We start from the raw sequence: 12,926 nt of genomic DNA, 5'->3' as shown, positions 1-12,926 counted from the left end.
TATACATGACTTTTGTCATGTGGCTATATTTAACTCATATATGAACACATAGTTATGGACAATATATTCAAGTTCTGTAAATAAGTTCATATAAATATTTCACACTGTAGCTTTAAAATACAGTTCCATGAGGTGGAGCGACCTCCGCGTGAGTCTCCACGTTTCTACGTCGTGTTGAATACGCTTGTTGGACTAAACGCTCCAGACACGTTGAAGTGTCCCCTGTCAGTCACTCAGTTGGTCCTGGTTCGAAACTTTACCGCCAGAGAAGTACAAAAATGACACACGGGGGATTTAGGAAGTTCAGAACACTTCTACATTTCCAAATTTGGAGCGACAAGGTTTTTTGCTTTGGCAGAAAGCGGATCTGTGGAGTATACAGTTGATATAATAGTACAAACGCAGTTCTCCTGAGACCCCCCCCCCCCCCACGTCCACACGCTCTGCCTCGGCGCCACGCGGCGCCTGAATCGACGCCGGACGTAAATTGTGCAGGTGCAGAATCTGTCACGTGGGGGTTTGTGTTTCTCTCAGGGGTTTCTCTGCTCCGCGCCAACTGCGAAGACGCGAATTAACAGAAAGTGATACTGACATTGACGCGTTTATCTTCATTTGAATCAGGACAATGTTTCTTGTTGCGCCGTAGACACCGTGGTTTCTCGATTCTCTCTCAGCCAGATGGTGACAAGAATGTCTGAGGTTGTCCATTGTTTGCTCTTGTTCCCTCGGTTCCAATGAAAGAAAATACAAAGAGCCCCGAAAACACGTTTTCTCAATCAGGGGCTTTTTCTCACTACGAGCGACATCTTCATGCGACGTCTCGTCTCGCCAGATTTGCTGGAATTGTGTGGCCATCAGCGTCACAGCGTGCAATCATGTTTGCGGGACAATGGTCGTTTCCCTTCTCGCTCCACATGTGAGGGGGAGTGTGGAAACCACAGGAGGTCACATTCATGCCCATGGTTACGGCAACATATCTCTGGCCATATTTGATGTGTTTTGCACATTTTTATATGTCTGTGTGTGAGTGTGTGTGTGTGAGTGTGTGTGTGAGTGTGTGTGTGTGCACTTTGAGGCCCATTGTGGTTTTCTCTTCCTCCCTACCAATCTCTCTCTGTCCCCCCCCCCCCCCCCCCCCCCCCCCCCCCCCCCCCCCCCCCCCCCCCCCCCCCCCCCCCCCCCCCCCCCCCCCCCCCCCCCCAAACCTCCCTCCAAATTGCATTTCACTCCCTTCCCTCTCTCCCTCCCCGCCTCCCTCCTTCTCTCGGCCCTGTCAGGAAGAAGTGAACAATATGACCTTTGGTCGCAGCGATAACATTCTCCCTGGTGAATTCCCCGTCGCTCTGACTCTCCCTCTCTCACGTTCTCTCACCGGCTTGTTGTTTTCGCTCCCGGCGGCTCTTGTTTTCCTTTAGAAGCCGATCATCATCCGTGTGAACCCGGTGATTAACAGGCAGCACCGGGGGCCGGGGGGGGGGGGGGGGCAGGAAGTCAGGCCTCCGCAGGGCTCGCATTCGCTTCTGCCCGTGTCACAGAGAGACGCTGCGTGAACTTGTGTGTGTTGTGTTTTCTTTATTCCCATCTGGGCAGCGTGGAAACTTCTGCACATGAAACCTAGAAAGCAGAGATGGCTCAAGCTCAAGGGGGGAACCCGGGGGCAGAACATGAGCTGTGGGGCCCCCCCCACCTCCCCTCCCTCAATCATATTCCCCCTCCGACTGTACTGTACATCCTGTCACTTACTGATAATCATGGAGTACAGTGAACGCGTCCCGTCGCTCCTTTATCATGTCGCGTTTGATTTCAAGATTTTTTTGTTTCTCAAAAAAGTGCCAAAACAATTTGAGGTCAAAATGGCGACTAACTCATAAATATATTATTATCAATTATCCCAAAAGATTATTCACACTATTCATCAATGAATCATCGTAAACATTATGAAATGTCCAAAAGCGTACGAAGATCCTCACATTCAAAAGTTCCGTAACTGACGATGATGGACTGAAACGGTTATTGATTTTCAGTCGATTTCTTCATTATGAATAGATTGTTGCTGATTTATATCCCTCTAAAATGATCTGTTAGAGGAATTGAGTGACTCTGAGTCAGCTCTCGTAGCGACTGTACGTCCGGCGTCGAGTTTTTTGCTGCTGAACTGTTTTGTTTGTTTGTTTGTTTGTTTGTTTGTTTGTTTGTTTGCAGGATGACTCTAAAAGTTGTGAACAGATCTGCATGATTTAACAGGTGATAACATTTAAATCTTCTGAAGGGATTGTCTCTCCACCCTCGTGAGATATGGATGTACAGTCGGTCTTGTTTTTTGTTATGTGTAAACGACCTTTGGGCCAAAAAACTTCATTTCCTGTTGGTAACGCAGGACTCACCTCGGCGTTGTCATCACTGTACATACAGTGTCACTCACTCTGTGATGAACAGTTGCAGCAAAATTATTGCAATAGTTAACGTAGGAATTGATGAAATAATTGTTCCTTTTTAAAATGGTGGTACAAATGGTGTTGCATCGCAACTGGATATTGAGTTTAATAATTTGTGTTTTTTGTTGTTAAAAGGTTTGTTCTGCTGTCTCGGTCGGGTCACTCCCGAAAAACAGAGTTTAATCTCAATACGTAGTTTTTGTACATAGTAAAATAAAGGATATAATATTCAATTAACCTGCTTATATATGTAAAACATCACGATCACAGTTTAATTCCCATTCATTGATTTTAAAGTAACAGAAACTAAATCAACATTTCCTCCAACGTAAACTACAAACGAACAAAAGTTGTCGCTGCCTTTAAAAAAAAACTTTACCGCGCAGTTTTAAGAGCATTTTCCAATCAGTGGGATTGACGCCAGTAGAAATTTTGAAAATATTAATAATGTATCACGTGTTCCACCTCGCTCGTCGCTGTGTATTTTATTTACATGATCGTTTCAGTTTGTAAAGGGAGACTTGGCTTTGACTGCCAGTTATCAGACGAGATGGGACTTCAACTGCAAAAAATATATATATACATATATATATACACATATATATGTATATATATATGTGTATATAACACAGCTTTTCTCTTTTATATTTTGGGCAGGAAAAAAGGGGGAAATCTGCATCTCTTAGATCCTATGAGATGTGACAGCACTTGTTGACCTGTTAAGACTTATTCTGCTTTGAATTGTTCGTACCAAAGAGATCCAGCCTCTGATCTGTGGACAAATTGCACGGTGGGATAAGTGGAATAAGCTCCGTGCTCGGCTGTCACTCTAAATGGGATCAAGTGGTTTTCTGGGGAGAGAAAGCACACACACACACACACACACACACACACACACACACACACTCACACACACACACACACACACACACACACACACACACACACACTCACACACACACACACACACACACACACACACACACACACACACACACTCACACACACACACACACACACTCACACACACACACACACACTCACACACACACACACACACACACACACACACACACACACACACGCTGGCTGATGTGAATCTATCCATGCAGATCTCTGCTGTACTCACACGTGCAGACTGTTTGCTTGCGTGCTGCTAGTGTTGCGGGCTGGCTGTTGTTTCACTGATCCATGACCGACACACACACACACACGCACACACACACGCACACACATTAACACACTCACAGTCTTGGGGTAATCAATTCCTGATGGACAATCGCACTCTAGTCAAGTGTGTTAGGTGTGTGTGTGTTTGCCCTGTGGCGCTCCAGATGCAGGCCTGGTGATACAGGTTTGGCTGCTTATGTGGGACACACACTCTCACACACACACACACACACACAAACACACACACACACACACCGAGACCTGTCTGTCAGGTGGGTCAAACATATTCCTGCCTCATATGATCTGACAGGCCACGTTTTTGTGTTCTGTCACGCAACCCGTCCGATGGCATCGGCTTCTTGTCTGTGCAGGCTTCGACTTGAGCAGCAGAAAGTGTGTGTGTGTGTGTGTGTGTGTGTGTGTGTGGTGTGTGTGTGTGTGTGTGTGTGTGTGTGTGTGTGTGTGTGTGTGTGTGTGAGAGTGAGTGAGTGAGTGAGTGAGTGAGTGAGTGAGTGAGTGAGTGAGTGAGTGAGTGTGTGTGTGTGTGTGTGTGTGTGTGTGTGTGTGTGTGTGTGTGTGTGTGTGTGTGTGAGTGTGTGTGTGTGTGTGTGTGTGTGTGTGTGTGTGTGTGTGAGTGTGTGAGTGTGTGAGTGTGTGAGTGTGTGAGTGTGTGAGTGTGTGAGTGTGTGAGTGTGTGAGTGAGTGTGTGTGTGTGTGTGTGTGTGTGTGTGTGTGTGTGTGTGTGTGAGGGAGGAAAGAGAGAACAGAAGTCGAGGGCCGAACCTGCAGCGGGCGAGCCAGAGGGCGGCTTTGATATACGGGGAGAGAGGTGAAGAAGGAAAGTCAGAAAGGAGAGAAAAGCGTTTTTCCCCCTGGATGACAGATGGAGAGAGTCTGGCAGATCTGTCGCTCTGGACGTGTTTTTATTACTCTCCGATATCACAGGACGTCAGATCAGCTGCGTAAATCAAAAGCAAAAGGCCCGAAACCCTGATGGATTTACACCTCTGTACTTTTTTTAATCCCTGGACTCAAAGAGAAACCGTAAAGTTTTATGGACTTCATAAAACTTTGAGATAAAAACAAGAAGAGAAGGAATAAAAGACACATGATTCATGTGATAAATAATATGTACACATATTCATAACAGCTGATTCACTTATTGGAGGCTGATGTGCAGCGGGGGTATCTGGCGCCACCTTCTGTACCGGACCTCTTTATTCTGTGATTTGACATTGACCCATAAAAAATAAAAATTGTAAAACCTGTAATCTAAACTTTCTGTGTCATTAAACGGATCGCAATATTTTTTAATATCCATGAAACATACTAAACTCTCATAATTCAATAAATACTCATTTAGTTTTTTAAGTAACCATGATATGTTAACCAATAATCATAAATAGCAACATTATAATAATATTTTTTTAATGTAATTTTCAACTACTAATAAATTATGTTTCAAGAGATTATTATATTTTGATACTTTAATTAATTTAATTGAACTACAATTAATAGCTCAATAACTTCATTAGAATTTTGTAGCTGCTGAAAAATAATAAATTAAATATGATATATTTAATATCCATGATAACTAATAACTTATAACTGAATGTAACAACAACAAATACTGTGTTAATGCTTGTGATGACAAATAACTAGAAACAGTGACAGCATAATCTTTACTTTAATAACAAATAATTATTTTTCAAGGAACGACTATATTTTAATACTTATTAAAACAGATTGTGGTGAAACGACCGAACAAAAAATACAATGAGACAAGCAAAAATATATATTTTTAAAGAAACAGTAAACACACATGTATTTTGAAAGCATTGCTCAATTTCTCACATTTGTAATATTTAATATTTATATGTATAACAAATAAATTGATAAAGCTAATAGCTATTTGGTGTACATATATATACATGTATATATACACATACAAATAAAAATAACACAATTACAGACTGTTTATTAAGGACATCAACTCTGTTTTATTTGTATAAAATTCACATTTTATAAGTGGTGTGACTTTGCAAATGACAAGAAAAAACAACAAATCTACCAGTGTAATATTTATTTTCACATAAATAAATTGTAAAATAGCAAACTGTGAATTTTTTTACATTGTGTGCAGTAGCTGATTACTTAAAAAATTCTCTGAAATCACAGTCATCAATTTATGATAATAACGCAATGGAATTCAGTTGCAGTGGTTATGAGCTCCCCCCCCCAACATCTGGAGGTGAACGAGTGAACTGGATGATTGTCAAGTTGTACGTTACACAAAAGACAAAAAACATAAACATGAAAAGGCATAGTTTTTTCCTTTTACAATCAACTATTACTGAACATTTGCGTTTTATTAACCACACGCTGGCATCTGTTGATCGTCAAACGCGAACAAACACATATGACGTCCACGCTTTCACACATGAAATATCATATTTCAAACGCGGAGAGTCTGAAAAAGGCCCATAACGTCCGCACATGATTCATCATATGTGAAATGCACGTGTTTACACGTGATGAACTGCACACGCCTGCATGTGAATCCATATTCACATATAATGAAACAGTTCACGTCGACGTGTGTTGATCGTTATATGTTTTCACGTGTCGTCACTTGGGTCCAGATCATGTAAATACCACAAATGTTTTCTAATAACTCTGCGACTTTATGGGATTTGTTTGCGCGGCGGGATCGCGCACATCTGGGCCGAGTTTTCCGTGTATTAACTCGGCCTAACATATATTAAAACCTTATTCATGCAATATAATACAACTTTATGCATAATTTCACATATGGCATTAAAGTTTAAGCACCGAGGAACAGTCTTCCTCCAAGACGCCAAAATCCATAAACTGATTTTTGAAAGATTGACTTGTTTTGAATATTACATACGATGATGCACATGGAGCAAAGTTGTGAGCGTGAGAGGAATTTGAATCTTGCTCGTTAGGAAATAAACTGTACAGAGTCAGGAAAAGAAGATTCCGGGCCTCCTGATAAAGTCGGTGTCGACATTATTTAATTATTTTGTGGAGTAATGTGATTCGTTGTAACGGCCGACGCTCGACTCGGCTTCTTGGCTCGCTGCGTCTCGGGCCACGAGCCAAGAAGCCGAGTCCGTCCGACGCTCGCTGTCGTCGGCTCGTTCCATTAGTCTTGGGGCCGGTGTTGAGAGGCGGGGGGGCGCGGGGAACATGATAGTCCATTTGGGACGTCTTGTCTCTCGTGTCAATTTCACAGCTATCATCATCATCATCATCATCATCATCATCATCATCATCGTCGTCATGGTGGCGGCGGCGGCGGCTTTGGGCCTCGCTCGACAGTGGTTATCAAAGAGTGAGAGATTCTTTCAAACATATATTATTGCACAATCCAGTGAGTGTACACAGCTGTGAACTCTGGCATACTTTTACCACACACACACACACACGCACACACACGCACACACTGATTCTGAGTGTGTCAGTGCATCATAAGAGAATAAAAAGCTGTAGATCATTTCGGTGCGTGGCTCTAAAACTTGGGCAGATCAAGAGTTTGTCAGTAGTGTATTAAACATATTTTTGGTCAGGTAGTGTATTACACATGTTCTTTGGTCAGGTAGTGTATTAAATATATTTTTCAAACAGTTTTTTGTTCATGGAAATATAAATTTTAACTTTTATTATTATTATTTTCGTCGTCGTCGTCCTGCATCAGTTCTTTGGCTGATTTGCCGGCTGATTACGGAATGTTATCGGGGGAGAAAATGTAAATAAGTTTGATGATTGTCCCTCAAATTATTTATTAAACATGTTTAAAAAACGATCAGGTCTTTGTGGTGAGCGTCTGTCAAGGTCAACGCTCTATCTCACCGCGTTGACGAAATAAAACCCGGACGCACCCGTTTATCCGCATCGGCTTCGTCGGGTCGTTCCCCATCCGGCCACGTGATTCCCTGGACATTGGTTCAGGGTTTTTTTAAGTAATTCCGCCACTAAGTTCTTGCTTTGGATTTTTTTGGCAGGTGTCTATTAATATTTTTAGTAGCGACAGTTTTCAGAGCTCAAGTCTAAAAAATGAAACATGACTTTTTTTACTGCTTATTCATCTGCCAGTAGTATTCATAGAGAGAGCGCCTGTCACAGTTTACACATCAGTAGTTTACATGTTGTTTTTTAGCGTATTGTGTATAGGTGTCACTTGTTGGACATTTTACATAAATCCCTGGATTTGTTTTTTTCTTTAAATATATATATTGTCACTTTCTTTGGTTCCACCTGATTGGACATGTTTTCGGTTTTTTTTACGATTCAGTGCAGATCGTTTAATCTGTGGGTCCGTTCAACGCGTCCAGTAACCGCGACGACGCGTCATCGAGGATGCAGTTCGGCACATGAACACCGGGGGGGGGGGGGGGGGGGGGGGGGGGGGGGGGGGGGGGGGGGGCGAGTCAGATCAGACTTAGTCGTGAAAACAACGGCGAAAAGTTTTGAAGATTAAAACAAAAGCTTTTATCTGCCGTGATCTTTTCTGTTGGGTGTTAACGTGTTTGGGTTTTTCCAAAGTTCTCAAGGACGATTCTCGTGGTTATAATTTTTAAATCGTCCGGAGTTCACGACCGTTGGAATTTGAATTTTAAATATTTACAAGTTGTGCAGCTGCTCCAGTGAAGAACACGGCAGGAACCAGAATTCCTGCTCCGGCACGTCTCTAGTTTCACAAACGGACTCTACGGATCCTGGCGTTCACAGCGCTCCAGAGCTAAAGGTTCTGGTCCAGCCAGCGGATGTAGTTGTCCATGCTCCTCCGTCCGACGCTCGACATCATGGGCAGGTGGGCGAACACCATACAGCCGTGGAAACCGTCCTCGTGGTGATCGCTGGTCACCGCCACGCCGGCGTCCTGCAGGCGCCTGGCGTACATGAGCCCGTCGTCCCGCAGCACGTCGAACTCACAGGTCATCACGTACGCTTTGGGCGTCCTGCCCAGAACCCCCTGCTCCGCCAGCAGCGGCGCCGCCCTCACGTCCGTCAGAGCCGGAAGCTCGCCCGCCAAGCCCGGCGACCCGGTTTCCTGCACCACCGGCCGGAAGTGCCTCTTGCGCTCGCCCGGGAGCAGAGCGGTCCAGTCGAGTCGGGAGCGGGCGTCGTCGCCGATGGCCGGCTGGTCCAGGGAGCTGTGGTTGTTGGCGAGCAGCAGCGGCTCCAGTGAGGAGTCGGCGCCCAGGTACTGCAGCCAGAAGCGAGCCATGACGGGCCGGTAGAGGATGGGCACGTCCTGGTTCTGCTGGTAGGACGGGGTGTGGAAGTCCAGGGTCTGCAGCACGGGGTAGATCAACGCCTGGGCCTTGAATTTCACGCGCGCGCTGTCGTCTGAGCCGAGCTGCCGACACAGGTGGGAGTCAAATTACAAACGCCACAGATCATGTTCATATGTAATATCGGATCAAATTCCACACATATTGGAGACGAGATTCCTTTTCTTTGTTGTTGTGTGAAATGCCTTTGAAATATGACCTGAGCCTCATTCGGCCCACAGATGCGTCAGAATCAATTTCTCTGGAGTTTCCAGACTCCGCCCGGGGAACAGCGGAGCCTGGCTGCCACTCTTTACCAAACAGAATGTTTGTTTTCATCTGGTTATCGCTGGATATTTGGATAATTACAACCAGCTCGCGAGCCTGCGGCCGACACGAGGTGAACAAACGACTCCACAGACCAACTGTGTGCGTCTGAAGCCCCCGAAATGTTCTGATCCTTATTTAACCAACAGGGAGAACAAACCTGTGTGAGGTGTGTGTTTGTTTCGTTCACCTCCTGAGCCACGGCGGCGGCCAGGTTTCCCCCGGCGCTGTCCCCGGACACGCACAGCCTCTCTGGGTCGATGCCGTAGCGCTCCAACACCTGAGCGGACAGGAAGGCCCGGGACGCCGCCAGCGCGTCGTTGTACTGCTCTGGGAACACCGCCTCCGGGGCGAGGCGGTAACTATAGCAACACAAAAACATCACGGGGGAAGACAACGTGATTTTTTTTTCACGTGGGAAAAAAATATGTGCAAAAAACCCCCGTATGATTATAACAATTATGGATTTGTATATTTTATTAACTCTGATTCAAAATAATTTATTGATTATTATTGATAATAATACTAATCTACACTAACAATTCGAACGAAAGAACGAAACCCCACACTGAGAAATGTGTCTGTCAATACCCTACCGTTTATCAATATCAATATTTTATTTTATAATATTTCATTTTAGTTGAAATAGAAAAGAAAAAACAATTCTTCTTTTAAACAATTTGGACTTAATTCTAAATCCTTTACCGAGTCTGGATGATAATGTCAAAGAAAAGCAGCATCAATCTTAAAATGAATTTCTTCCAAAAAGAATGAATAAATTAAGTTTGTTGTAACGTGACAGAAAGTCCCAAAACTCACTCCACAGACATCACGACGGCGTCCAGATCCTCCGCCATCTTCCGGCAGAGAAGGTCGTAGGATCGCATCCCTGTGGAAACAGGAACCACATTATATATTTACATTACAATGTGTTCTGTGGCTTTTCGTCCAATCAGGGACTTCATGATGACTCACGGCCGCTGCCCAGTGCCCAGCCTCCGCCGTGGAAATACACCACTCCTCTCTTCGGCGTCTCGCCGCCCTTCGCCTGGAAGACCCGGGCGGGGACGCCGCCCAGCGCCGAGTCGGTCACGTGCACGGCGGCGCACGAGCGGGCCTCGATCACCTCCACCCAGGACACCACCTGCTTCAACAGGTGGATGCGGTGGCACAGGCCCAGCGCGTGAGCCACGTCGCTCTGGAAAACAAAACAATACATGTGAGTTATCACACGAGATCATCTGGACCTGATTCATCCAGGGGTCAGGACGAACAGAGGCGGTGTCTCCGTCCGCGTGACGCCGCTCCCCGTCACTGTGTTGATGAAACCACGTTGTGAAACAGGACGGAGAAGCAACAATAACAGGGAGAGACTCGGCGGGGCGGGAAAACCTGTCCTGTGAATGATAATACGAAGGTGTGTGTGAACTGCCAGTTCTAACTCTGTCGGACAGGTACAGTGCAAGGTCGACGTCGCCACGGAAAAAAAACCTAACCCAGAATCAGGTCAAAGGTCGGCTCGGCTCGGCAGCAGGATCAAAGGTCACGTTCCTGTTGTTCTGATCACTGTCCACGCCTCATGGTTCCCTTCTATTTCATTCTGCTCTACGTGAATCTGTTTCATTTACAATCTATAGTCACATCTCTTCATCTCTTCTCTTCTCATCTCTGTAATTCTACTTGATTCTTCTTTAGATAATTGTGTTGCACTAAACTTTACTCAGACCTTTCACTCCGTTGTTGTATAGTACAGTACAGTATAGTAAACTATTATTGTGTAGTAAAGTACAGTACACCATTATAATGTTGTATAGTACAGTACAGTATAGTAAACTATTATTGTGTAGTAAAGTACAGTACTCCATTATAATGTTGTATAGTACAGTACAGTATAGTAGACTATTATAGTGTAGTATAGTACAGTACAGTATAGTAAACTATTATTGTGTAGTAAAGTACAGTACAGTAGACCATTATAATGTTGTATAGTACAGTACAGTATAGTAGACTATTATAGTGTAGTATAGTGCAGTACAGTATAGTAAACTATTATTGTGTAGTAAAGTACAGTACAGTAGACCATTATAATGTTGTATAGTACAGTACAGTATAGTAAACTATTACAGTACAGTAGAGTGGAGCAGAGTATAGTAGACTATTATAGTGTAGTATAGTACAGTACAGTAGACTATTATAACGTAGTATAGTACAGTACAGTATAGTCGATTAGTACAGTAGTGAACTGGACTGAACACACACTAGTACAGTATACAACAGAACATGTTGACCTCTGTTTTATAACTGTCTGCTCCACCTGACGAAGAACCGGATCATCTCCTTCATCATCATCACCTCAGTGTCTCTGGTACTTTCTCTGACCCCCCCCCCCCCACCCCCCCCCCCCCCCCCCCGTCAACCCCCCCCCCCCACCCCTCCCTCGTCAACCTGCCCCCCCCCCCCCCCCCCCCCCCCCCCCCCCCCCCCACCCCCCCCCCCCCCCCCCCCCCCCCCCCCCCCCCCCCCCCCCCCCCCCCCCCCCCCCCCCCCCCCCCCCCCCCCGTCAACCCCCCCCCCCCCTCCCCTCCCTCGTCAACCTGTCGTCGTCGTCGTCCCCCGTCTCCCTCGTCAACCTGCCCCCCCCCCGTCTCCCTCGTCAACCTGCCCCCCCCCCGTCTCCCTCGTCAACCTGCCCCCCCCCCCCCCCGTCTCCCTCGTCAACCTGCCCCCCCCCGTCTCCCTCGTCAACCTGCCCCCCCCCCGTCTCCCTCGTCAACCCAACCCCCCCCCCGTCTCCCTCGTCAACCTGCCCCCCCCCCCCGTCTCCCTCGTCAACCTGCCCCCCCCCCCCCGTCTCCCTCGTCAACCTGCCCCCCCCCCGTCTCCCTCGTCAACCTGCCCCCCCCCCCCCGTCTCCCTCGTCAACCTGCCCCCCCCCGTCTCCCTCGTCAACCTGCCACCCCCGTCTCCCGCATCACTCCTCTCTCACCGCCCGCATGACGCTCCGGAACAGCGCGTCCAGCAGCATCAGTTTCCACGGTTCGCTCACGCCGCTCGGCAGCGGCAGGTAGACGTAGTAGGCGGCCGCCGACAGCAGCACGGCCCCGGCCAGACGGAGCCTCATCGCGGCGGACTGTACCTGTCGGGAGACGTGATGATGCTGATCCTGCTCGTTCTCACCTCACCGGTCCCGGGCGGTCGGTGCCCGTGTGACTCCCCAAGGGCTCGACGAAACGCCGGGGAACGAGCCCGATTTCAAAATAAAAGTCGGGTTTGTGGTCGGTTTCAGAGCGGCGCTAGCGAGCAACAGGCCAACACGCTCTTATTTTGAAATTTCACTACAGGAAGTAAGGTTAGTATTTCGTAATGTGTTTTTGACGGGAAATGTAGTTCTTTATATAACACGAATAAACACTATATTATCTTATATTATATTATACTATATTATATCACATCACATCACATCACATCACATCACATCACATCACATCATATCATATCATATCATATTATATCATATTATATTATATTATATTATATTGCCAATACCTCAACAGCCGCAGGAAACTGCAGGTGAACAATTAATTAGGGCCCGAGCAACAACATCCAAAGGCACACTTGCTAGAAATGTTACGTAATTTGTGTAAAATTAATCTTTAGCATGGGCATGACAAGCTGCATCTATCGCGCCCCCTAA

At 46.1% G+C, this 12,926-nt stretch overlaps 1 protein-coding gene across 1 annotated transcript; it reads right to left on the bottom strand.

Annotated features, from left to right (window-relative positions):
* Window positions 1-8,044: 8,044 nt before the first annotated feature.
* LOC118291527 (neutral cholesterol ester hydrolase 1-like) lies at window positions 8,045-12,460 on the bottom strand. The gene is made up of 5 exons (XM_035619838.2): window positions 12,219-12,460; window positions 10,208-10,430; window positions 10,052-10,121; window positions 9,423-9,594; window positions 8,045-8,991 (listed from the first exon to the last, which is right to left on the bottom strand). The coding sequence occupies exons 1-5, from the start codon at window positions 12,351-12,353 to the stop codon at window positions 8,371-8,373; spliced, it is 1,221 nt and encodes a 406-aa protein (XP_035475731.1). The 5' UTR covers window positions 12,354-12,460; the 3' UTR covers window positions 8,045-8,370.
* Window positions 12,461-12,926: the final 466 nt, after the last annotated feature.

The sequence above is a fragment of the Scophthalmus maximus genome, chromosome 21, assembly GCF_022379125.1.
Source record: "Scophthalmus maximus strain ysfricsl-2021 chromosome 21, ASM2237912v1, whole genome shotgun sequence".
NCBI classification, from domain to species: domain Eukaryota; kingdom Metazoa; phylum Chordata; class Actinopteri; order Pleuronectiformes; family Scophthalmidae; genus Scophthalmus; species Scophthalmus maximus.
Note: the sequence above shows the minus strand (reverse complement) of the source record. Positions and strands in the feature narration are given on the sequence as shown.

Bases quoted from the DNA above. Each gene is read 5' to 3' on its own strand.
- LOC118291527 (XM_035619838.2), bottom strand. From the start codon at position 12,353: ATGAGGCTCCGTCTGGCCGGGGCCGTGCTGCTGTCGGCGGCCGCCTAC. The intron at 9,595-10,051 runs GTGAGTTTTGGG...GTGTTGCTATAG, and splicing joins GCCGTCGTGATGTCTGTGGA to TTACCGCCTCGCCCCGGAGG. The intron at 8,992-9,422 runs GTGAACGAAACA...CTGTGTCGGCAG, and splicing joins CCGCCGCCGTGGCTCAGGAG to CTCGGCTCAGACGACAGCGC.